Source organism: Schistocerca piceifrons, chromosome 4, assembly GCF_021461385.2.
Source record: "Schistocerca piceifrons isolate TAMUIC-IGC-003096 chromosome 4, iqSchPice1.1, whole genome shotgun sequence".
NCBI lineage: Eukaryota > Metazoa > Arthropoda > Insecta > Orthoptera > Acrididae > Schistocerca > Schistocerca piceifrons.
The window spans coordinates 829,852,740-829,880,043 of NC_060141.1; the positions used below are offsets into that span (position 1 = coordinate 829,852,740).

Here is a 27,304-nt window from a genome sequence, read left to right on the forward strand (position 1 = left end):
CTTCTTCTCTCTCGACTTCTGCCCATAAACGGAAACTTGACCAGCCACCAGTGACAAAAGTACTACCGCCTGCCCCACAGTTCCTCGTAGTTTCTCGATCTGATGACGGCAAGGATTTTTCCTCTGTCAACCCTTTCGTTATCCAGAAGGGCGTAGATGCCATAGCCGGATCTGTCAAGTCGTGTACCAGGTTGCGTAATGGTACCTTGTTACTAGAAACTGAGAGCGCCTTTCAGGCACAAAAACTGCTTCGAGCCACACTCCTGTACACGTTCCCTGTCCGGGTGGAGGCTCACCGAACTTTGAATTCGTCTCGTGGTGTGGTATATACTCGATCACTCCACGGATTGACTGACGAGGAGATTGAGTCTTTCCTCGCTGAGCAGGGCGCGACGGCTGTCCACAGGGTCATGAAAAAGGTCAACAATGACCTTGTACCGACCCGGACACTTTTCTTGACCTTTGATAGTGTTCAGCTGCCGTCGCGTATCAAAGCGGGCTACGCCCCTATGTCCCGACACCTACGCGCTGCTACCGGTGTCAGCGTTTTAATCACACTCGCCAGTCTTGTTCCAATGCGGCTAAATGTGTCACTTGTGGCAGGGATGCCCATGAGGGTAACTGTCCACCTCCGTCTCCTCGTTGTGTGAACTGTCAGGGTGACCATGCAGCGTCCTCCCGCGACTGTCCCATCTACAAGGAAGAACGCTGTATCCAAGAAATTCGGGTCAAAGAGAAAGTGTCCACCTCGGCTGCTCGCAAGCTATTTGCTAGTAGGAAGCCCACGCTGCTCCGAGCGGGAAAATACAGTAAGCCGGCCGTGGTGGCCGTGCGGTTCTGGCGCTGCAGTCCGGAACCGCGGGACTCCTACGGTCGCAGGTGTGTGTGATGCCCTTAGGTTAGTTAGGTTTAAGTAGTTCTAGGTTCTAAGGGACTTATGACCTAAGATGTTGAGTCCCATAGTGCTCAGAGCCATTTTTTGAAAATACAGTACTGTCCTCGTCTCTCCTCGGACTACCAGGGAGGTGGCGACGCAGACATGCGATCTGACCTTCAGCACCACGGACGTCCGTTCGGCCAGTGCTAAGATCGCGCGGTCGACGTCTCCTCTTCCTCCCGTCACCCCTCCAACACAACCACCTTCATCAGCTTCTGCCAAGACGGAGATCCAGATGTCAGATGCACGGGCCCTCAAGAAGGAACCGTCCCGTGCAGACTTCCTACGTACCTCGAACTCCCAGCCGTCGACCAGTACTTCCACTAAAAGACCTTCTAAGAAGGCTCATAGGAAGCACAGTTCTCCTTCTCCGCCACGGCGCATTTCTTCTCCTGCGCCACCCAGCGGTTGCCGCCCCAGGCCGTCATCCGTATCGCCTGGCCGCACCGCTGGTAGCCGAACATCTGGCCGTCCACCGGCGGAGGAAGCTCCCCCTCCCGGCCATCTTAACGAGATGGCCGATGAACCTATAGAACCAATGGACGATGACTGTCCGCCTACTGATAGCGGCGGCAGTACTCGCTCGAAGCCAGGCCCTCAGCGGCCTTCGAGGTGACCCCTTCTTTCATCTTCCTTTTCTTCTCACGATGGCACTTATTCACTGGAATATTCGCAGCATCCGCTCCAACCGTCCGCTCGTCGTAGCCCTCCAGGAAACGAAGCTACGCCCATGCGATCACATTGCCTTGGCACACTACACCTCTGTGCGTTTTGACCCACCCCCTGTGGTAGGTATTCCGGCTCATGGAGGGGTTATGTTGCTGGTCCGGGATGATATTTACTACGATCCCATCACATTGCACACCGGCCTGCAGGCAGTTGCCGTCCGAATAACTCTCCTCACTTTTACATTTTCTATTTGTACCGTTTACACTCCATCGTCGTCTGCCGTTACCGGGGCAGACATGATGCAAATTATTGCTCAGCTACCTGCACCATTTTTGTTAACTGGAGACTTCAATGCCCACCATCCACTTTGGGGCTCTCCAGCATCCTGCCCGAGGGTCTCCCTGTTAGCAGACCTTTCCAACCAGCTCAATCTTGTCTGCCTCAATACTGGCGCCCCTACTTTTCTTTCGGACACATCTCACACCTATTCCCATTTAGACCTCTCTATATGTACTACCCAACTTGCCCGTCGGTTTGAGTGGTATGCCCTTTCTGATGCATATTCGAGCGACCACTTCCCGTGTGTCATCCATCTCCTGCATCATACCCCCTCTCCGTGCTCATCTCCAAAGCAGACTGGGGGCTCTTCTCTTCCAGGGCGACCTTTCAGGATCAAACCTTCACAAGCTGCGATAGTCAGGTCGCACACCTCACGGAAGTCATTTCCACTGCTGCTGAATATTCCATCCCTCACACTACTTCTTCTCCACGTCGTGTACCGGTCCCCTGGTGGACCGCAGCATGTAGAGACGCTTTACGTGCTCGTCGACGTGCTTTACGCACCTTTAAACGCCACCCTACAGTGGCGAATTGTATCACTTACAAACGATTACGTGCGCAGTGCCGTCGTATTATTAAAGAAAGCAAGAAAGCCAGCTGGGCTGCTTTCACAAGCACCTTCAACAGTTTTACTCCTTCTGTTGTCTGGGGTAGCCTGCGCTGGCTATCTGGCACTAAGGTCCACTCACCAGTTTCTGGCTTGACGGTCGCGAATGACATCCTTGTGGCCCCTGAGGATGTCTCCAATGCCTTCGGCCGCTTTTTCGCCGAGGTTTCGAGCTCCGCTCATTACCACCCTCCCTTCCTCCCCCGCAAACAGGCAGAGGAGGCTAGGCCACCTGACTTCCGCTCCTCGAATCGTGAAAGTTATAATGCCCCTTTCACCATGCGGGAACTCGAAAATGCACTTGCCCGGTCACGGTCCTCCGCTCCAGGGCCTGATTCTATTCATAATCAGATGCTGAAGAACCTTTCTCCTGCGGGTAAAGGTTTCCTTCTTCGTACTTATAATCGCATCTGGATTGAGGGACATGTTCCCGCATGCTGGCGCGAGTCTATTGTTGTACTGATTCCTAAGCCGGGGAAGGACAAGCACTTGCCTTCCAGTTATCGACCCATCTCGCTTACCAGCTGTATCTGTAAGGTGATGGAGCGAATGGTTAACTCTCGTTTGGTTTGGCTGCTCGAATCTCGACGCCTACTTACCAATGTACAATGTGGATTTCGTAGGCGCCGCTCTGCTGTTGACCATCTGGTTACCTTGTCGACCTTCATTATGAATAACTTCTTGCGGAAGCGCCCGACCGCGGCTGTGTTCTTTGATTTGGAGAAGGCTTACGACACCTGTTGGAGGGCGGACATTCTCCGCACCATGCATACATGGGGCCTTCGCGGTCGCCTCCCTCTTTTTATTCGTTCCTTTTTAATGGATCGACAGTTCAGGGTACGTGTGGGTTCTGTCCTGTCGGACACCTTTCGCCAGGAGAATGGGGTGCCACAGGGCTCAGTTTTGAGCGTCGCTCTCTTCGCCATAGCGATCAATCCAATAATGGATTGCCTCCCAGCGAATGTATCAGGCTCCCTTTTCGTGGGCGATTTTACCATCTATTGCAGCACGCAGCGTACATGTTTCCTGGAGTGCTGTCTTCAGCGTTCTCTTGACCATCTTTACTCCTGGAGTGTCGCCAATGGCTTCCGTTTTTCTGCCGAGAAGACGGTCTGTGTTAACTTCTGGCGCTACAGAGAGTGTCTCCCACCGTCCTTACGACTCGGTCCCGTTGCTCTCCCATTCGTGGAGACAGCAAAATTTTTAGGTCTTACATTTGACAGGAAACTTAGCTGGTCTCCACATGTGTCTTATTTGGCTGCCCGTTGTATCCGTTCTCTAAATGTCCTCCGTGTTCTCAGTGGTATGTCGTGGTGAGCGGATCGAACCGTCCTACTTCGCCTGTGTCGGTCGATCGTCCGCTCAAAGCTGGATTATGGGAGCTTCGTATACTCCTCTGCACGGCCGTCCATCTTACGCCGCCTCAACTCCATACAACAACGGGGTTTACGTCTTGCGATCGGAGCATTTTATACTAGTCCCGTCGAGAGTCTTCATGCTGAAGCCGGTGAATTGCCACCGCCCTACCGGCGCGATATACTGCTTTGTCGGTATGCCTGTCGGCTACTGTCAATGCCCGACCACCCGTCTTATCGTTCCTTTTTTGACGACTCTCTCGACCGTCAATACGGGTTGTATGTCTCTGCCCTGCTACCCCCTGGAGTTGGCTTTCGTCGCCTTCTTCAACACCTTGATTTTTCACTCCCTGCAACCCTTAGAGTGGGCGAGAGCCACACGCCACCTTGGCTCCAGGCTCAGGTTCGCGTTCACCTTGACCTCAGCTCGCTCCCAAAGGAGGTTACCCCCGGTTCGGTATACCACTCCCGTTTTGTCGAACTTCGTTGGAAGTTCATTAATATGACCTTCATTTATACAGATGGCTCTAAGACCAATGACGGGGTCGGGTGTTCTTTTATTGTCGGGGCACAAGGTTTCAAATACCGGCTCCATGGCCATTGTTCGGTCTTCACAGCTGAGCTCTTTGCCCTCTACCAGGCTGTTCTTTATATCTGCCGCCACCGACATTCTCCTTATGTCATCTGCTCCGATTCCCTGAGCGCCATCCAGAGCCTCAGTGATCCGTATCCGGTTCACCCTTTCGTGCACCGGATCCAACGCTCTCTTCAGCAGCTGGTGGACGTCGGTTCTCCGGTTAGCTTTATGTGGGATCCTGGCCATGTCGGTATCCCTGGGAACGAAGCTGCAGATGCCGCGGCCAAGGCTGCGGTCCTCCAGCCTCGGACAGATTCTTGTTGTGTCCCTTCATCAGATTGCAGCAGGGTCATTTGTCGGCGCATTTTATCGCTGTGGCATGCCGATTGGGCTGCACTTACGGACAACAAGCTTCGGGCCTTGAAACCTCTTCCCGCGGCTTGGACGTCCTCCTCACGCCCCTCTCGGCGGGAGGAGGTAGTTTTGGCCCGGTTACGAATTGGACACTGCCGGTTCAGCCATCGCCATCTGCTGACGGCTGCGCCGGCGCCGTTCTGCCCATGTGGGCAATTGCTGACGGTCCGCCACATTTTAACGTCCTGTCCGGATTTTACTACACTGCGTCTTGATCTTGGCCTGCCATGTACTCTCGATGCCATTTTAGCGGCTGACCCAGGAGCAGCTGCTCGCGTTCTTCGTTTTATCAACTTGACCAACCTGTCTAAGGACATTTGATTATGCTGTTTTTTTTTAATCCTATGCCTGTCGATCTTTTATCGTGTTTTCCCTTTTAGTTGCTGTTTTAAACTTGTGCCTCGCGGTGCATTCCTAACGTAGTTTGGGCGCTAATAACCGTTGAAGTTGTGCGCCCTGAAACCACAAAAAAAACTTCGTTTGTACCCTCTTTCTTCATCTGAAGCAAATCGAAGACCACGAATGGTTTTTTCAGGGCTCAAAAATCCCGTAAGCAGTGATCAAGAGTATATGGAGCTTACATAATGACAGAATAGTTTCGACTGAGCCACAGTATTTTTGCTGGGAAGCCCTTACACATTCTCCATAGTTTTGGAGTTCTGAAGAGAGACTTTCCTGACCTTAGATTTTCTACGAATGGAAACGTACACGGCACGCAAGCATTGACTGCCTTGTCTCACAGCGAGATAAACATATTAACAACTACGAAAATTGCTTTTGAAATAATAAAGAGTTTACTTAATTTTTTCCATCTGTCTTTGTTTCAATGTCCCTTCTACATTCTTAGAAATTTGGTACTGAAATTAAGGCCAATGTTTGATGAACTGGGTGTAGTCGTTCTAAAGCAGCTTGATATGTTGCTTAGCGATTGGGCTGGGCCAGACGGCAAGAAAGCAGCGTTCAGTGTTGAAAACAAGCAAAGCTTTTATGTACATAAAAGTCAACAACCCGATAAAGTCGGTAAAACAGCTTTTAAAAAACAAGTCAGAAATTAAAAAACTTGTCGAATATTAATGAAAAAATTCACATTAGAAATTAACGTCAGCAAAAGAGTTTGTAACAATTAAGGAACTAAGCAATTTGTGAAACACTAAGAGGTACCTGGAACAAGCCAAGGTGCATATTAACAACCAAAACCGTAACATTTACACAATTTTTCAATTAACTTTTAAATGTAATATTTTAAATGATTTCAGCAAATTTGGTAACAAAAGCAGAAACACGAGCAATGCGTTGAGCCCGTTCGTGACGCAAGTCCAGAACCAGCCGACAGACACAGTTCAGCCCCCACGACAGGAGGGACGCGGCTGCCGGTGTTGAATGCCGGACATTTGCCACACTCGCCCCTTCGCCAAGTAGCTTGAGTAGCGATCCCTCGTACTACTTCTGTCCGCTTCCAAACCGCCGTCTCCACATCTTACTCGATACAACCAATACGTAAGGGCCCTTCATCTTCATCTTGGAGAAATACAGAGCTTCTTTTCAGAAATCGAAATATTTATAACTTTTGGGAAACGAAAGCAATACCGACGATTATGTCAGTATATAATTAGTTCTGCCAAGTATAAATATGGATCCCTCTGTCTATACGGTAGCTTCCTTTCACGCTTATTGATTGCGATAGAAACAGTCCATCGCCATGGGAGCAACAAGAAAAGAACTATGTAACGAGAATGCGAATGTACGGTAATCGTTTCTTTTTCATCACTGCATTTGTGCCTACTTTAATTACTGCAACTGCATACCCAAAAGACAATAAGGAAACAATAAATGGGTATGTGAATGTTTGAATAGAAGAACGACATACTCCATATTAATTTACTCTCTAAAAACATTAGTTAATAAAGGGTAGCGGGACAATGTTCAAAACATAACTGAAAACACGTTCTGTAAATAGAGATAAGAACATCTATGATTGACATGTCATCTAAAGTCGACGTACAATTTTAAAATGTTAGAAATTAGGAAATGAAGTAATGTAACGTACGTTGTTGTTCTACATTGTATAGCTCTGGTATTTACAGGGTCACAGAGAAACCATCCTAGGTTCTGCAGGGAAGAACCGTAATTGCAATTACCTCCACTACAACAGAAACAAGAACTGGGTTTTTCTTAGGTTAGATGGACTCGGGCAAGTACAGAAAGGGCAACAGCCTCAAAGGATGCGGGGAAAAGTCAGGACATGCGGGGACCAAGCAGCAATCGGTATTGTAATTGTAAACTGTCTAACATGCGTTGGTAAAGTACCGGAATTTCAAGAGCTGATAGAAAGCACCGAAGCTGAAATAGTTATAGGTACGGAAAGCTGGCTGAAGCCAGAGATAAATTCTGCCTAAATTTTTACAAAGGCACAAACGGTGTTTAGAAAGGATAGATTGCATGCAACCGGTGGTGGCGTGTTTGTCGCTGTTAGTAGTAGTTTATCCTTTAGTGAAATAGAAGTGGATAGTTACTGTGAATTATTACGGGTGGAGGTTACACTCAACAACCGAGCTAGGTTAATAATTGGCTCCTTTTACCGACCTCCCGGCTCAGCAGCATTAGTGACACAACAACTGAGAGCAAATCTGGAATACATTTCACATAAATTTCCTCGGCCTGTTATAGTCTTAGGTGGAGATTTCAATTTACCGGATATTGACTGGGACACTCAGATGTTTAGGACGGGTGGTAGGGACAGAGCATCAAGTGACATTATACTGAGTGCACTATCCGAAAATTACCTCGAGCAATTAAACAGAGAACCGACTCGTGGAGATAACATCTTGGACCTACTGATAACAAACAGACCCGAACTTTTCGACTCTGTAAGTGCAGAACAGGGAATCAGTGATCACAAGGCCGTTGCAGCATCCCTGAATATGGAAGTAAATAGGAATATAAATAAAGGGAGGAAGGTCTATCTGTTTAGCAAGAGTAATAGAAGGCAGATTTCAGATTACCTAACAGATCAAAACGAAAATTTCTGTTCCGACACTGACAATGTTGAGTGTTTATGGAAAAGTTCAAGGCAATCGTAAAATGCGTTTCAGACAGGTACGTGCCGAGTAAAACTGTGATGGACGGGAAAAACCCACCGTGGTTCAACAACAAAGTTAGGAAACTACTGTGAAAGCAAAGAGAGTTTCACTGCAAGTTTAAACGCAGCCAAAACCTCTCAGACAAACAGAAGCTAAACGATGTCAAAGTTAGCGTAAGGAGGGCTATGCGTGAAGCGTTCAGTGAATTCGAAAGTAAAATTCTATGTACCGACTTGACAGAAAATCCTAATAAGTTCCGGTCTTACGTTAAATAAGTAAGTCGATCGAAACATCATATCCAGACACTCTGGGATGACGATGGCATTGAAACAGAGGATGACACGCGTAAAGCTGAAATACTAAACACCTTTTTTCAAAGCTGTTTCACAGAGGAAGACCGCACAGCAGTTCCTTCTCTAAATCCTCGCACCAACGGAAAAATGGCTGACATCGAAATAAGTGTCCAAGGAATAGAAAAGCAACTGAAATCACTTAACAGAGGAAAGTCCACTGGACCTGACGGGATGCAAATTCGATTCTACACAGAGTACGCGAAAGAACTTGCCCCCCTTCCAACAGCCGTGTACCGCAAGTCTCTAGAGGAACGGAAGGTTCCAAATGATTGGAAAAGAGCACAGATAGTCCCAGTCTTCAAGAAGGGTCGTCGAGCAGATGCGCAAAAATATAGACCTATATCTCTGACATCGATCTGTTGTAGAATTTTAGCACATGTTTTTTGCTCGCGTATTATATCATTTCTGGAAACCAAGAATCTACTCTGTAGAAGTCAACATGGATTTCGGAAACAGCGATCGTGTGAGACCCAACTCGCTTTATTTGTTCATAAGACCCAGAAAATATTAGATACAGGCTCCCAGGTAGATGCCATTTTCCCTGACTTCCGGAAGGCGTTCGATACAGTTCCACACTGTCACCTGATTAACAAAGTAAGAGCCTACGGAATATCAGACCAGCTGTGTGGCTGGATTGAAGAGTTTTTAGCAAACAGAACACAGCATGTTGTTATCAATGGAGAGACGTCTACAGACGTTAAAGTAACCTCTGGCGTGCCACAGGAGAGTGTTATGGGACCATTGCTTTTCACAACATATGTAAATGGCCTAGTAGATAGTGTCGGAAGTTCCATGTGGCTTTTCGCGGATGATGCTGTAGTATACAGAGAAGTTGCAGCATTAGAAAATTGTAGCGAAATGCAGGAAGATCTGCAGCGGATAGGCACTTGGTGCAGGGAGTGGCAACTGACCCTTAACATAGACAAATGTAATGTATTGCGAATACATAGAAAGAAGGATCCTTTATTGTATGATTATATGATAGCGGAACAAACACTGGTAGCAGTTACTTCTGTAAAATATCTGGGAGTATGCGTGCGGAACGATTTGAAGTGAAATGATCATATAAAATTAATTGTTGGTAAGGCGGGTGCCAGGTTGAGATTCATTGGGAGAGTCCTTAGAAAATGTAGTCCATCAACAAAGGAGGTGGCTTACAAAACACTCGTTCGACGTATACTTAAGTATTGCTCATCAGTGTGGGATCCGTACCAGATCGGGTTGACAGAGGAGATAGAGAAGATCCAAAGAAGAGCGGCGCGTTTCGTCACTGGGTTATTTGGTAAGCGTGATAGCGTTACGGAGATGTTTAGCAAACTCAAGTGGCAGACTCTGGAGGAGAGGCGCTCTGCATCGCGGTGTAGCTTGCTTTCAAGGTTTCGAGAGGGTGCGGTCCTGGATGACGTATCGAATATATTGCTTCCCCCTACTTATACCTCCCGAGGAGATCACTAATGTAAAATTAGAGAGATTCGAGCGCGCACGGAGGCTTTCCGGCAGTCGTTCTTCCCGCGAACCACACGCGACTGGAACAGGAAAGGGAGGTAATGACAGTGGCACGTAAAGTGCGCTCCGCCACACACCGTTGGGTGGCTTGCGGAGTATAGATGTAGATGTAGATGTAGATGAAGGACAACGTAAGGAAAAAATCATGTAATGTGTGTTCAAGCTCACAATCGACATTGAAGCAGACAGTTCCAGTGACTTAGTATGGGCAGAGGCTATATTCGACAACCGAAATAAATTAATAACTGGCTCCTTTTACCGACCCCCTTTCTCAGATGAAACAGTTGATGAACAGTTCAAAGAATACTTGAGTCTCATCACAAATAGGTACCCTTGGCAGTGACTTCAATCTAGCTTCCATATATTGACAAAAATACGTTTTCATACCCTACTGCAAATAGGAAACAACTTCCGTAATTGTTCTAAATGCTTTTTTTAAAAATTATTTTTAACATTTAGTTGACGAGGCCATTCAAATTGTAAATGGTTACGAAAACACACTTGGCCTCTTAGTCACAAATAATCATGAGCATCACGACGGACACAGGGATTAGTGAACACGCAGTCGTAGCGAGGCTCACTTCCGTAACAAAGAAATTCACCGAAACTAAACGCGAAATATATCTATTTATAAAAGCAGCTAAAAATTCGGTTGACGTCTTTCTGAGAGATAGTCTCCAATCCTCCCAAACTATGTAAATGAAGACTATGTGTGGCTTAAGTTCAAAGAAATGGTATCAACAGCACTCGGAATATTCATACCAAATAAATTGACAAGAGACGGAACTGATCCCCATGGTACACAAAACAGGACAGAAAGCTGCTGCAGGAGCAGCGCAAAAGGGAAGTATAATTTAGACGAACGCAAAATATCCAAGACTGGTGAAGTTTTACTGAGGCTCGAAATTTGGTGCGGATTTCAATGCGAGATGCATTTAATAGTTTCCACAACAAAACTCGCTCTAGAAATATGGCGGAAAATTCAAAGAGATTCTGGTCCCAAGTTAAGTAAACCAGCGGAAAGGCTCAGTAAGTACGTTTACCGCGCGACAGCAACGGTAATGTTACTGTTGACAGTGCCACTAAAGTGGAGTTACTAAAGAAGACGAAGTAAATATTCCAGAATTCGAAATGAGAACAGCTGCAAACATAATTTAGAAGTAGATATCCTTGGTGTTGCAAAGCAACTGAAATTACACTGTCAAGCCGGCCGGGGTGGCCGAGCGGTTCTAGGCGCTACAGTCTGGAACCGCGCTACCGCTTCGATCGCAGGTTCGAATCCTGCCTCGGTCATGGGTGTGTGTGATGTCCTTAGGTTAGTTAGGTTTAAGTAGTTCTAAGTTCTAGGGGACTGATGACCTCAGAAGTTAAGTCCCATAGTGCTCAGAGCCATTTGAACCATTTTTTTTACACTGTCAGTTACAGAGGAAATGATCAAATATCTTTTCAAAAAGTTTGTAATGTGTAAGAAAAGTAGGTCTAATACATTTGTTTCTGATGTTCTTTATTAACAATTAATTTTCAGTAGTAAGCTCCTCGCTTTTACTGACCTGTTTAAAGATAATCAACAATTTAGTAAGAAATTTTAATTTTTAAAGGACTATATCTAAATGTACTTAAGTAAATTTACATCTACTATAAATGTTTGCAGCTAAACTTAAATAAAAAATATTTGAGGTGCCAAAATTGGCAACCTTAGGATCAGATTAGTTTTGGTATGTCAATTTTAGGTACAATTCAAAGGTTCAGTTCCCATTTTCTTTTACAAAAGCGTATACTATCAGTTTAACAAACCATGATATTTTAGGTGATAGTTGCGACTCTAAAGCTTCAAAAAATAATTTTAGAACTCACAGTTATTTAATAGTATGGCCATAATATGGGAAGGTAGAAAAAAGTTATCTTAAAGTGACAACAATAGGGATACTTTTGTGAGGCTTGAAACAATTTTTAATTTTTACATTAAAGACTGATTTGCATCACACTTTGCACAGGCTTTGGACCGTCAAAATGATAAATGACCATTTACCATTCTGGCGTGTGTAAAATCGGCCTACACACGTTGAACTAATGTACACTCTATTTACAATTACAACTTAATATTAGCTCCGATAATGCTGCTTCAATGTTTTAATAATTTTATCTCAGTAATTTGCAAGGACTCAGTGGTCTTCATAGTAGTTAATACATTATTTTTAACGTATTTTAGTCCAGTTTCTGAATATGGCAATGGCTTTCAAGCAAGGCTTAATGTTGCCAGTCTCCTCATAATTCTTTACGATTCTCTCTATCCTGTCGTCCAACTTCAAGTACTTCTTGTTCCTCATCATACCTTCAAGATTCATTTCCAATTTCATGTACATGCAGTTTGTGAGCTCTGCTTCCTTTTTCAAGCACTCCATCAAATAATTGAATCTAGGGTGAGGGTTTCCAATAATACTATTTATTTTGTTGTGCCACCCTTCAACAGTATTCGTCGTTCGGTGCCTTTTTCCGTAACAGTCCCACATTTCTATTGCGATATCCTCATTCTCTAGCCAGTTATCCACAAAGTAATCAAAAAATTGAGAGAAGCTTCCATTATCAGGAGCTTCTGCATGACTCTCAATCCATTCGTTGTACGTCCTCCGGTTTTACAAATGCCAGCGCTGCACACATGCTGACGTGAAGTCTTAAATCCTCGTTCTGGCGGTACTCCTCAGTTAGACCGAGAACTTGAATTCTTTTTCTTGTTCTTCATATGGAAATAGAATCGATTTATTTCAATTTCGGGAAAAACTTAACGAATGGCTGATATCGCAGCTGCCTCAAAGTCGATCTTTACTTGTTTAGGACACCACTCAGGGACTGCCTGTTTTATCAGACGTAACAGACGAACATATGTGTCTTTCTTCTTATCAGGGAGCAGTGCAAATACAGTAGGAAGAACGTTTTTTTTCTTTAATCGGACCTCCTAAGTCTACGTGTATGGTGTAGTATTGTGCAAACTGCTTGCATCAGCTCTTAAATGTTCCATTCATTAAAAAATGTGAACATGTTTTCAAACTTTTCTTTTCCTTTGTTTCCCCTGAAAATCATTATTTTCTCCTCTAATCTATCGTCTTCCAGAAGAAAGCTACTGCCATCTCCCATTTTTAATAGATCTTCATGAATATCAATTTCACAAGAGTTCTTAGGCTCTTGTTGATTGTCCCACTCTTGACTCCATCGACGACACATGGTTCTCTTCATAGATTCTGAATTAGGCATCACTGTAACAAAGTCGTAAACTTCATTATGTAGATTTCCCATTTCATCCGCGTATGTCTCCGATAACTGTGTAGTTTCTTCTCGAGACCTTCTCTTCGCCCATTCCACTTGCTTTCTCAGTTTCAGAGCCTCATCGTCAGGTGATCCACAGAGATGTTCTAACACGTTCAATACTTCGTTCCTCGAAAGCAGCTTTCCCTTGCAATGATCCGCTTTTCGGCGCAAGCACATCCATGTAACAACACCTTCTTTAGATTCTCTCTGTTTAAGATACGCGTAACCTTTGTAATGAGCAGGAGGCCTGCCCCTGCTCGTTGTAGTAACTTCCATACTGATGGTCTCGTTACGAACTTCGAAAGCAAACTGGGCGGTCGGGTGAGGAGGAGGAGGAGGAGGAGGAGGAGGAGGAGGGGGAGGGGTGACAAGGGACCGAACCTTTCGGAGCAGGTAAAACCGTGGCAAATGTCCGGCGTGGCAAATGTCCGGCGTGGCAACTGTCCGGATACCGCCTGTGTTAACTACCCACGGCGGATCTGCTGGTCGATGGGGCCGGCTGCGTAACGCGCGAACCACACACCATGAACTCACCTGAGCAGTGCACCGCTTTACTAAGTGAGGCACGGTACAAGCGGTGACTCGTTATTCCTAGCCGTAGGGGCTGTGATTTGTTGATATTTTTGTCCGAAGCAGCAAGGTAAAACAGAGGCCACTACTTCCACCACATCAGGTGCATTTAGTGCTCACGTACTCACACTGAGCCGTGAACACTTCCCAGTTTATCAACGGGGAGTAGTTGAACATGATTACTACGGTTATCGGTGCCATGCGTGCAATGGTCGTCCCAGGCGTTCGATATTGAATCTTTATCCTATGGTTAATGGTGTGAGACCTGCACGACCTTATAGCAACCGTTATAGTTCTGCATTATTCTGTGACACTAGGGGTGATTTCACGTAATGAAAGGGAGAATGTAAAAGGACTCATTTATTAAACAGTTGAAAATTTAACAATAATATAACCAAATGGGGGTGGGGGAAGAAAGATTCGAGTTCAGCAGCCTGCCCCAACGTACGTTTATAACAAGCCACAATAGCAGGAGAAAAGGAATTTTAGTAACGATCGCCGTATTATCAGATGGGGTCCAATTTTCTAAAGGAAGGGGGTGCAACGACCACCACCGGGAATCAGCCAAAGACTAAGAAAGATGCTACTCTGCGTGAATCGCTAGTTAGCCTCCCGTACTAAAGGAATAAAACCCGCAAGACGCGAAACTGTTCACAATGACCTATAAGGTTCCCTCTGGGCCGCACTACGCGAATCTACAGGGCATGTCGGCGCTCATGCTTACCGAACTGCATCTCCTGGAAGCAGCACCTCCGGCCTCCGGCACGGTCACACTAGAACTGAACTACTGCCCCTTTGTCCACTAGACCACCCGCGGAAGGCAGTTGGCGCCTACCGGCGAAAAACAGGCGCGCACCTGAACTGGCCAATCATAGGGCTGGAATCTCACAGGGAGGCGACCTCGCGACGTTAAAATCGAGCATAAATAGCGCTTACAAGGTTGGTATGGGATGGGAAACGAGAAGCCATCATGGCTGCTAGGAAGACTGCTGCCCTCGCCCATAAATAAATTTGTAGCGCCAAGCTCCTCTCACAGATCAGTGTGAGACAAGCTGTAAAAATCGTCGAATAAATCAGGCAACCCATAGAAATTATTAATATTGCCTGAACTATTATTTTACCGAGTACCAGAATGCTGGGATTAGAAATATGAAATGCGAGCACTGAATTGTGAATGAAGTGCACGTCTTTCAACGTCGTTCATTGTATTACCATTTAAGCGCCAAAAATAAGTAAATAAAAACAACAAAAATGTGCCTAATAAGCGAATGTAGTGCTAAAGCAACGAAGCGCTTGCCAACTAGGAAGCACTCTGATTACAGGAATGAGAAAACCAATAAGGCTTACACGCGCCCCCAGAATTAATTGGTAAACAGTTACTTGTACTAATTATGCAGCAGGAGCTATTTTGAAATGGAAGGAAATTCAAACTCGCTGACTTGTAACATGCGTTGCACTAAGACAATAGCCATAAGTAACGAATCGGGCAGCTCCTACTGACGTAAATTCCGCTATTTCAAGCAGTAATCAACCGAATCTCAGATGTGAAACTTGGTTTACCAAGCTGCTCGGAACAACTACAATGTGAAATCACAGTCTTATTTTAGCAGAATTTACCATAGAATATCGCAGGGCGGGTCAACTAACAAACCCACCAAAGTGTTTTTACAAATAATTAACAAAAATGATTACAGTAAAAGGCACTCCGATTAAATTACACTCATCGGATTAAAATGTTTTCCAGATGCTTAACTAAAATGATTACAGTGAAAAAGGCACTCTGGTTAAATTAGACATCACTGCATTTAAAAGCAAGAACAACACAAAGTTCAGCCAGCAGTGTGGTGCACGGTAAGCCACTCCAAATGTGACCGATTAGAACAGGCAATTCTGAGACACGTCAATCCGTTAGCTCTGTAACACACACCACGGAACTTTCACACATTTCACAAACATTTGCGACTAACTTCTGCAATGAAACAAGGTTGCTTCCACTAAGTTAAACTTGAGCTCTTTCGGAGCAAACCCCCACCATAAACAGCGAACACAGCGGACCTTCCGGGAAGAAGGAATTAATCTCAGCAGTACGACTTTAACAAACAAGGCGCAGAGGGCACGGAAAGAGTCTCACCAAAAATGTTTGATGCTGGCACTCAAAATCTCCCACGCTCGGCACAGGCAAATTTCGAGAGTCCCGCCCACCGCCAGCAGAGCCAGCCCAGGAACCGTCCCAGCGGGTTGAGTTTTGTGCTCTGCAAGAGCCGCTCACTGTCGCCTTCACACAGCAGAGGTAAACAAACAGGCCACTTTCATTTCTGCCCGCAAATTCCAACTGTCAGTATTCGTGCCGGTCCAACTCCTGGCGTGGAGAACCACCAGATGCCCTGCTCTGCTGCCGCGATCTAGCGGTCCATCGTTCTAGAGGAGCCGGCGCGACACATTTGATGCCAATAGACCTCTTTTGGCCAGGAATACCGTCTCTGCTTGTGAGAGTTGCTTTCCATGTCCTTATTGCTTTGCTGTTCACGAGTGGTATCGTTTCCCACCTAGTGGAATTCGTTCAGTTCGTCTGCACAGTGGTCACCATTGTAGTGTTTATTTTATCAGTACTTTCGTTTGCGCTACTCATCGTCACTTTCATCTTTCTTCGGGTTGCTATCGGTCTATAGCGCGTGCTCATTAGAGTGTCGATTTCATGCCATTCGAGACGTACTGCTATTCTTCTTTACTTTCGCGAGCGATTCTTATCAGTAATATCCGTTCAGCGTAAATTTTAATTCCACAGTGGTACGTTAATCCCAATCTTCTTTTCTTCCTCTTTTTATAAAAATTCCACACCTGAACCTGTCTTTTATTTCCTGCATCGCTTCTTCCTTGCCTCTGAAGTTCCTATTAATGTAGATATCCCAGACTGATTTTTGTGGAGCAGCCTCTGCACGCTCCTAGAACTCTGCGACGCGGCTTTCTTTGGTGTTGCAGGCGACAAGGGCGACTTCATGAACGTGGCGCTGAAGGACGGCGGCGTGGTGCTGGCCATGAGCCTGGGCAACGGCCGCACCGAGCTGGCCATCAAGCCGCGCCGCGTGCGCTTCGACGACAACCAGTGGCACAAGCTGACCGTGCACCGCAAGATGCAGGAGGTGAGTGGGAGCGCGGGCATGCCGCCGGCGCGCTGGCGCCGCTCTGCCGCCCACACAGCGTGGCCGAAATAGGACTGGCCCCAAAAAACGTTTTCCGCGCCTTACCGCAGGCAAGTCGATTACATCGTTTGGGTCGGATGGTGTAAGTTGGGTTCCCTACCTAAAGGTGCGCCAAACATTTTTGGAGGTCAGTATTGGTTCTCCCATTTTGTATGAGGCAGATCTACAGTTCCCATTTTTTCTGATGTGTAGTTTACTCTGATGAGCCAGAGGTCGATTGCCTCGTAGTGGTGTTGCGGACACGTGACGCAGTAAACAAAAAATGTAAGCAGAAGAGAGACGAGTAGGCAGTTATTAAAGCGAAGATACAGGCCGCAAATGCGGAAATCCGCTGACATAAGCGGTTTTGTAAACGCGACCATTGTTGTGGCGCTGCGGCTGCAAACGGGAATCTCTAAAACTGGCAAGTTTGTCGTCTGTTGGCGTACTGCTGGCGCCAGCACCTGTGGAAAGTGGTCGAAGGAAAGCGAAATAGCGAGAAGGCCGTACGATATTGGACGACCACATCTCATTGCAAAACGTAGTAATTCGGGGTAGGCAGCGATATGCGGCAGATCTGACGACGCAGTACAACGTTGAAGCAGGCACAAGTGATCCAGAGCACAACGTTCAAACGCTATTGTCGAACATTGAGCTCCACATTACACAACTTCTACGTGATCCCGTGTTGACCCACCGACATCATCAGTTACGACTGCAGTGGCCACAGCATCACTGAGTTTTCACCGTGGATCCATAGAAACGCGTCGTCCTTCTAATGAATCGCATTTCCTGTTACACCAGTCGATCGTTGGGCCCTTACACGCCGTCATCCAGGCGAATGCTTGCTTGGAGCGTGCACCGCGCCACAGGTGTAGGCCAACGAGAGCAGAATTATGCTGTCAGCTACATTGAGTTGGGCTTCTGTGGGACCTACGGTAGTACTCGATCACACCACGACAGCACTGAACATTACTGCGGACAATCTACATCCTTTCGTGGTCCAAGTCTTCTCTGATGGCGACGACATCTTCCAGCAGGGTAACTCTCCGCGACACAAGGCCAGAAGCCAGCTGGTGGGGTTCGAGGAGCATGAGACTGGTCTCACATTGATGTCTTATCCAGCAAATGCCCCTGATGTCTACGCATTGAAACACGTATCGGATGGCAGCTGCGTGCCCACAAACCAGTGTCCCGTAATTTGCGGGAATTTAGTGACCTGTGAGTAGACATGTGGTGCGACATACTTCAGGACTTGTAGAACCTAAGGCAAGCAGAAGCGCTCCTTTACTGTACCAACACGCTGTTATATCGTTTTGACCCATCGGTGTACGTCGCAAGAAGATACTCCAAAATCTTTGTATTATGAGTAATTTGGCAAAAAACACACAAGGGCTCCTTCTAGTTACTCTGTTACTTATTTTAAATTGTCTCAAGCTTTTTATACTATCAAGATTTTCTGCTAGTATAACTACTATTCAACTGAAGCAGGAGTTATTCAGCTATTTCGATTTCATGTTAGGCAAATAAAATAACGATTCCTTTAGAGTGATCTTGCCTGAAACGATGTTGACCTTTCGTGATTTCGATAAAAGGTACAACAATGCATAGCAGTTATTTTTTTTTTTTAGCTTCTGATAAATAATTTCATTCTCGAAACGCCTGAACATGAGCTTTACGTATCGCGAGGTTCTTCGGGCGTTAAGAACACTGTGCAGTGCCACTTCTGTGTGACAAATTTGGTGTGACAGAGAAGCTACACTATCAGTACCGCTGCCGTAAGTATCAAGTTTTCTTATACAGTATCTGGAACCAAGATCGAAAGTAACGCTGCAATGAGGCCCAAAGGACCGCCCGATGTCGCGTCCTCCTCTGCCGCATGGCGTCGCTGGGTGCGGTATGGAGCGGATACGAGGCTGAGCCGCCACTGTCCGCTGTCGCCTCGCCAGACGACGGAGCCGCTGCGGCCCGTGCGAGCACCTCGTCAGCTGGCGTCACCAGGCGTTACAGATACAGCCCTCCCACCACACAGAAACTCCACTGCGATCTTCTCGTGGCAGGCGAGTTGAACACTCGGGTAGGGACGCCGTAATGTGTTCCACTACGCAAAAAAGTATCACTTTTCCGAAAACCCTTAATTCTCACCCATTGCGACGCACACGTTTGAGATTTCTCTCAATGGAGTCTACAAACTTCCTCTGTAATCGTGCAAAAGCGTGGATCCGTGTGACGTGTCCGTCAGACTCGGTGACACTTCAAACAGCAACGTGTCAACACGCCCGGAAAAACAGGCCACAGGTTAGAAGATCATGTGAGGGTTAGTGAGGGTAAATCAGATCACGTTGGCCCCAAACAGTGCCTCAATTATTCCCACCGCCAATTGAGGCGAGTCACACAATAGGAAGGTCGTCATATCCCCTCTCACCGACGTTTCACCCCTTCTTCGACGGCTCTGCGGTGGCGGTCGGAATCGCGACACGTAGCGTTGAAATCACGTTTTTGGAAGGGAGGTCGAGAAAGTGTTTAAGACACACCGCCACCTAGAATAGACATAAACACTCCTCGCAAAGTGGTTTAAATGGCGTCATTGCAACCAGTCCTCGCACTGAAGAGTTCATTCCCACACATTTTGCGGTCCTAAACGACAGTTGGCAGCGCGAAGAGCAACAGTAACACGTTATGGACAACCTTTGACACTGCCGATACGCCCTGATGGATCGACCCTTCCCAAAAAACATAGTGGCCCTGCGACCGCACTGAACGTGACCGTATCCCTTTGGAGCGTTGTACGACCGCAGCGTTTGTTGTGGTACAGACTGTGGGAGCGCAAGGGGCCGTTCAGATACATTCGACGAAATTCGAACGTGATCCGAAGCAGCAGTGGGTGCTGACGGTTTTAGCACTTCGGTTTCGCGGCCTCCTGTGGTGTTGTCACGGAGGGGTGCAACGTTGACACACGCGTGAGTAACACGGCGAAGGATCCTTCTGAGGCCCAGAGCTCGGAAGCACCCTCGGAGACAGCCACGCAGCCTTTATTGAGCACGTTAGAAACGTACGAGTCAGAGGCTCGGACACCTGTTCAGCTGGCTGACTGCACGAGGCCTCTCTGGCGGCGGAGGACAGGCAACCCCTTCACGTGGGGACGCTCATCCAGGAGCATTGTGACGAAGACTCACCGCAGAACTGCATGTCGCACTCCCAAACTCTGTCAGCACCGAAACGACACGGCGGCAGCTCCAGGAACAGGGAATGGCGCAGCGAGACCTCGAATTTAAAAACCACTCATTAGTAATGCAAATGAACGTAACAGGAAAGCCGTAAAGTCTGGACACGGGAGGAATGACAGAAAGTCATTCGGTTAGATGAGTCTCGTTTCACACCAACTTGTGGCCGAGGTTACATCCGCACGAGTGAAATAGTTGGGCAGCCGCTTCGTGGCTTCCACGGGCCCCGCACTCACTCAGCAACGTCACGTTACTGACAAGGACTGTGTGGCCATTTGGCCGATCAGGCCGAGCTCATGTTACAGTGTTTTGTTCCCATAACGGTCATGGTGTGTTCTAAGGCGGCAGGGACCTGCTGTCCACACGGCTCGCATCGTGCTGGTTTGTGAGCACGTGGATGAATTGTCGTGTCTCCCCTGGCCACTGCAGACATCAGTCTCAATGTTATTCAGCCTTTCTGATCAGCTTTGGACAGAAAATTGCATCGCCGTTATCTACCATCACGTCCGTTACCTGATCTTGCCACTATTTTGGCGGAAGAATGCTGTAAGTTTCCCTTTAAAACCATACAGGGCCTGTATTAACGCATTCCGAGATGGATGGAAGTTGTTCAGAGTTTCCTACATAGTGTTAGGCTCGGTAATGTATTTCGTTTTGCCGGCCGCGGTGGCCATGAGGTTCTAGGCACTTCAGTCCGGAACCGCGTGACTGCTGCGGTCGCAGGTTCGAATCCTACCTCGGGAATGGACGTGTGTGATGTCCTTAGGTTAGTTAGGTTTAAGTAGTTCTAAATTCTAGGGGACTGATGACCTCAGATGTTGAGTCCCATAGTGCTCAGAGTCATTTGAACCATTTTGTGTCCCGTTTGTGGTGTTTCCATATTTTTGTCCGTCCCTGTCGAGGCGACGGCATCGTCACCTGGCGAAGAATGACTGCCAGTCAGACACACGCGCGGTGCACGTATCAGGTGGTTTGCTGTCCCTGTGCAGAATGGGCAAGGGCCGCGATCTGTCTGAGTTTGCGCGATGGCAGAGTGTGACAGCGCAGAGGCGTGGCAGGAGGATGTCGCAAACTGCACAACTTACTGGGTGCTGTAGTGAGTGTCTTCAACACTTGGCGAAACCAAAGTGAAGCCGTGTACAGACGTCGTAGGCTCGTCGGACTGGTAAAACAGGACAGGCGACGAACTGTGACGGAACTAAAATCAGACTTTAATGCTGGACAAAGTACAAGTGTGTCTGAGCACACACTGCACCGAAAATTCAAACGATGGGCATTCGCACTGGACGATGGACCGGTCAGTGGCAACTACGACTGAAATGGGCACGTGACCATCTGAGCTGAACATTGGCGCAGAGGTACAGTTGTCGAATCTCGATACCTTCTTCATCGTGCCGATGCGAGGGCACGAGTCCATCGTCTTACAGGACAATAGCTCCTCGGTACCTGGACCGCGGAATGCAAACAAGTTGTGGGCGTTTCCATTACGGTCGGGGCACCCGTGGGTCATGTGAAATTCGTGCAAGGCACCACGATGTCCTAGGAGTATCCAACACTGGTTGCAAACCACGTACACCCCATCATGACGACCATATTTCCCGACGACAGTGACCATTTTTCAGCAAGATAATGTGCCTCATCACAAGGTCGGGAGTGTGGTGGAGTGGTTCGAGGAACACAGTGGCGAGTTCCAATTGATTTGCTGCCGCCCCCCCCCCCTCCCCAACTCGCCAGATCTGAACCCGATTGAACACATGTGGCATGTGATCGAACGTGGCGTCAGAGCTTATCGGCCACCTGAACGGAATTTACGGGAATTGGGTGGCTTGTGTGCAGATGTGGTGCTAACTCCTTCAAGCGACTTACCGGCGCCTCGCTGCAGCCACGCTACGACGCGTCGAAACTGTCGTCCGTGCCAGAGGTGGCATACCGGGCGCTTAGGCGGCTGGCCGCTCACGATGTTCTGGCTGGTCACTGTATGTGCGCTATAGGATGTCTTTCGGAAATCTAGAAATGCAGCATCTATCTCTTCTCACGAATTTGTTATTTTCAAGATGTGTGTGCACGCGTAAAGCGAGCTGTGTCCTGCCATTCAACAGCCACGTCATTAAAGGAGTCGTGAAGATCCATTATCCTGATGGAGATCTTTCTTTCCATTCGTAGGCGTTCACACCGTCTGTTTCAGTTGCAGCGTTTCAGTGCCTTAGTTTAGCTCCTCTTAAGATGGCTTTTTCCTTGTGTAAAGCGCGCGTCCTGCGAGAGGCAGCAACTAACATCTCCCGTCTCGTGTTCTCGACATTCGTTTCGCCAGTTTTCCGTCGAATGGCTCTCCCGAGATTTCTAAAGCTGTCACATCTTTCCTTGTTGCCTGCCTCGTACTCAGATTATGAAAGACTGTCCTGATGTTTGACACACATTTCAAGGAAATTTTTACTCTAACCTTTTCTCATTTCTGTTTTAGTACATGTGTTTTGTGCGCAGCTGTGTTTATGTCGTCAGGAAGGATCCCGAGATCGTCTGTGAATGCAACACAGTTGGCCTGACACCGCTCCTGGAGCCTGCAATGAATACTCGATTGAGCAGCTGACACTGATGGAGTACTGGAAAGTCTATGTTACCTTCATTAAAACCATCCTCCGGAGCGGAAATCGATGACGCATTCCACGCTGCATGTAACCAGTTCGAATCTTTACATCAGCTGTATTTTGTTGTGAAGACGAAGACCCTTCTCGTTAGAATTTACTCCTCTGGCCCTGCCTCAAATAATGACTGTTATGTACCAGTCGGACATTTGCGTGGTATTGAACAGGAACGTTTCCCATCAGTTCATACTCACACGTTGCAACGCTGCCACAGTAGTGCAGTGCCATCGCGATGAGTATTTTTTTAAATATTTTACAGCGGTGGAAGGGTCAACGAAAAGCACTAACTTGCTGGCATCCCGAATCTAATGCATACGTAGTCTCACACTGAATTCCATATCACGATGATGTTTCCGAATGCCTTTTGCCAGAACTACACTTTGTGGAATACATTTTTAAAGTTGTTCTTATAAAACTCTGCATTATAAAAATTGCGAGGACAGGAAAACTATTGCACCCTAGTTATTATAGGACATACCTTTGCATGCGATGATACGTTTTTATTCCCATACGCACAGGAATATCTTTTAGACATTTATTGGAAACACGACCTTTTAAATAGTTACACTAAAATTAGATCTGACAGAAAAGACGAGGCTATAACGTTTTCACAAAATTTTGGCGTAGTAGATCACCTGTGTTCACAAGTCCGACTCCTTCTACGATTCACTACTGCCCATCTCGTATTAGCGGCTACTGTGTTCATTATTTCAGCTAGTACACGAATTTGCTAACGAAAAATTTTGAGTAATTTTTCTGTGTTTTACGAACATACAATCTGTTTTCCGTCTGTTTGTAAACAGGTCTTCAGAATAAATGGGTTGTAATCTACAATTACAAATTAATACTACGCGACCAGAATAGCTAAACAACAGTTTGTTGAAACAAATGGCTCTGAGCACTATGCGACTCAACTTCTGAGGTCATCAGTCGCCTGGAACTTAGAACTAATTAAACCTATCTAACCTAAGGACATCACACACATCCATGCCCGAGGCAGTATTCGAATCTGAGACCGTAGCGGTCGCTCGGCTCCAGACTGTAGCGCCTAGAACCGCACGGCCACTCCGGCCGGCTTTGTTGAAACGATCAGACCGAGAAAATTACTGTACGAACAGAACAAACTGACAAAGAATAGGCGCTAAGCACACCATATTTTATGATTGCCTGACGATGTTGGTATTATCGTACCGAACGACTGCAATTGCTGCATACCCGAATTAACAAATGAAATTCGAGATGTAAAACAAAGTTTTTCAGTTCCTCGAAGTTGGAGAGATAACTGGAGATTCAGTGAAAGAAATCAAAGACTGTAAACTTTTATTGCATTTATTGGTATTGGTACTATCGAAAATCATACCAAACGTTGTCGCTTCGTCTTTACTGACAGTGCAAGTATGCAAAGATATACTGTAGAAGCAGAAATAACTATGAGAAAAAATCATAACAAATTATGTATAGAAGATATATCCGTAATTCTTCCATTGTTTCCTTATTTGGCGCTCCACATCTGAATTACTGAAAAAAAAAAACAGCCACCGTTATTCTTCTTTCCATCGTACCTTTCCTTACCAGTTTGAGCTGAGGATAATCACAGAAATCAGGAGTCGTTCATTTATTTATTTATTTATTTATTTATTTATTTATTTTGAGCATTACAGTTTAATGTGGGATGACGAAGGACAACGCATTGCAACTCAACTGTCAATCAGCCAACCAGTTTGTGAATAACCGCAGACTGCATCCCTTGTAATTAGCTACCTGTTCAGTCATTTGCTTTGCTAACAGATGGTAGCAGCAGCTGAAACACCATCGGAATGGATTCTGTTACACAATATCGAAACAAATACAGATTGCGTTACGTAATAAAGAGGGTAACTATATTCCATAAACACATTATTACAGAGAAAGGTCGTCAAACCTGCAGCGGTCCGAAAGAATGGGCTATTCACACCACACACACATAAGTTTTGCGGCCTCTGGTAAATTTTACATATTTCGCAGTTTATTCGGAAACGAACCGACTGCCGAGTTTGGCGCAATTGAATGCAGCCGCGGCACCCACACGGTCGAGCAGCGACGGTAGAGAGAGAGCAGCAGCGGCCTACTTCAGTCTCTTTCGCGCACTCCCATTGTGTTCGTCGGGACTTACGAAAGACACGCTCTGAAGAGTAATATAGGGTGCGTGAGAACGACACCGACAACGTTTATGGGTGCTGCAGGGCGTCTCAAGGAACAGACTGGGGATGAGACAGAGGCGCTAGCACGGCTACGTGGCGCGGCAGTTGGTGGGGGGGGGGGGGGGGGGGGCTGGCGCAAACCCCGCCCGCAGTCGGTTGGTTGGGGGGGGGGGGGGGAGAGAAAGCAGAGGGGAAGAGGCGGGTTGAAGAGGCGGGCCAGACAGACAGATGGGGGGCGTGGCGCATCGGTATCCCTCCACGAGGTGACGTCTAAAGTGCTACTAACGTCCTCTACGCCTCTTTCTTGGAAAATATTCTTTCCTACGGACAGTTATGCCCGGCTTCAGATGACTACACTTATTATATATCTATACAGTGCTTGTACTGAATCGAAAGCGTAGACAGTGAATGAGTTGTGTTTACGTACATAACAGCTAACGAGGTTCTTTACCTCTTTCGTCTTTACGAATGTTTGAAAGCAAGCACGAGATGTTCAACTGAAGGTAAAGTAGGTGTGCACACTGTGTAATCGTGTGGCGTACATACACCTCATAATATACTGAACGCCAATGCTTTCCAAACAATGCTTATTATACTTTTATTTTACCTTCGGTTGGTTTCAGCCAAAGTCCGTTTCATCGACTTCAATCACGTCACATAATGAACAAAAACAGCACATGTTTGACCTCGTTGCAGAACAAAACGTGTGCAGAAAAAGTGTCACGTCTTATTCAGCTGGAAGTACTGGACAGAACTGATATACCTGTTGAGATATGGGTCGATCTGCCCTCTCGTTCTCACCTGTCTGTTACGTAGAGGTAGACACTACAGCAATGCTGCATACGGTTACCACAGTATTCTCTCATATGCTACAGCCCTTCTTCACAGTGAATCATACACTCCTTCAAATACATTTGGGTCCATTTGCATTGTCTCGTATGCGTTGCTCGCAGCTCCCGTAACGCCTTTACATTGTCGATAGACTGGGCATACCAATGGCGGTTATCGATGAAACAGCTGGTTTTCCTTTTTTTAATTTTTTTTATTTTTTTGCACCTCCAGTTTAAGCTGACTGTGAAAACTGCCCAAAATAACGGGTTTCCCAAATAACCGATTTCCAGCTTTTTATTGCTATTATTTCCGGTAATAAACGTAGACAACTCACAAAGACTGAAAAATTCTAACACTCCGTCAGACTTTTCCATTATACTGTTCGTGATATGTAGAATCCAAATAACCAAATAAAATGGGTAAATAATGGGAAACAGTCCAGTCACTATTCTATGCTTTCCTCCAAAAGTAATGAGGGATTGCATACTACAAAAAATCACCAGTATTCTTCTACTAATTGTAAGTTTTTGAAACAGCTCAAATATCATCTTGTGATCGAGGATCGCGTCACGGTCTGGGCATTATGAAAATCAATGCTAAAGGATGAAAACTGAGGTTGGAAAACTGTCCTACAACCACAAGCAGGTAAAAGCACATTATGTAGACACAAACGGCGGAGCAGTCACTTATTTATCGTAAACCATCCATTAATTGTTCAAAGATGTGTGTGAAATCTTATGGGACTTAACTGCTAAGGTCATCAGTCCCTAAGCTTACACACTACTTAACCTAAATTATCCTAAGGACAAACACACACACACACACACACACACACACACACACACACACACACACACACATGCCCGAGGGAGGACTCGAACCTCCGACGGGACCAGCCACACATCCACGACTGCAGCGACTTAGACGGCTCGGCTAATCCCGCGGGGCCATGCATTAATTGTTAAGTTTTTCGTTATTGTTGCCATAATCACCCATTTCTTTTACTATTTCGTAGAAAAGACGAACAAATCATTTGTGTAAATTTCGTATCGTTCTGTTTTCTTTAATTATTTCGAATGAAAAATACGTTTTATAGTCAAAGATATTTATTTACCTTGTAACAGGAGTCTGAATACAATTGATTTATTGCCAGTAAAACTATAACCCTCTTTCAGAAAATTCAAATGAACAGTTTAGATAGTAGGCAAAAATAACTTATATCAGGAACAATTACGTGACTTAATCCGCAGGCAAACATCCACCGTCTAATCTTCTGAAGCAAGTAGAGCCTTGTGCTTGACAGTTACCCCACTTCGCGAAACACACGCAGACGAGGAGGGCCCCGGCGCCGGCGCCGGTCAGCTGTACCCTACGGCCTACGCGCTGTCCAGCCGCGACAGCAGGCTACAACCGTTCAGATCTGGCGGGGGCACGCCACGCAGCAACACGTACGTTATTGAGAAAAGTTGATAATTTTTTCCTTTCCTTCTTTTTTTATTTCGTCCACCTGAGTTGCACTGATACAAAACTGAGACGAT

The 27,304-nt window shown here is 46.4% G+C and overlaps 1 protein-coding gene across 1 annotated transcript in view; it reads left to right on the plus strand.

The window, feature by feature from the left end:
• The window catches only part of LOC124794982 (neurexin-1-like), a 2,052,691-nt gene that overhangs the window by 1,051,450 nt on the left and 973,937 nt on the right, over positions 1 to 27,304 (plus strand). The window contains exon 5 of the mRNA XM_047258725.1: positions 16,690 to 16,850. Coding sequence (XP_047114681.1) covers positions 16,690 to 16,850 — 161 coding nt within the window. The remainder of the gene's footprint in view (positions 1 to 16,689; positions 16,851 to 27,304) is intronic.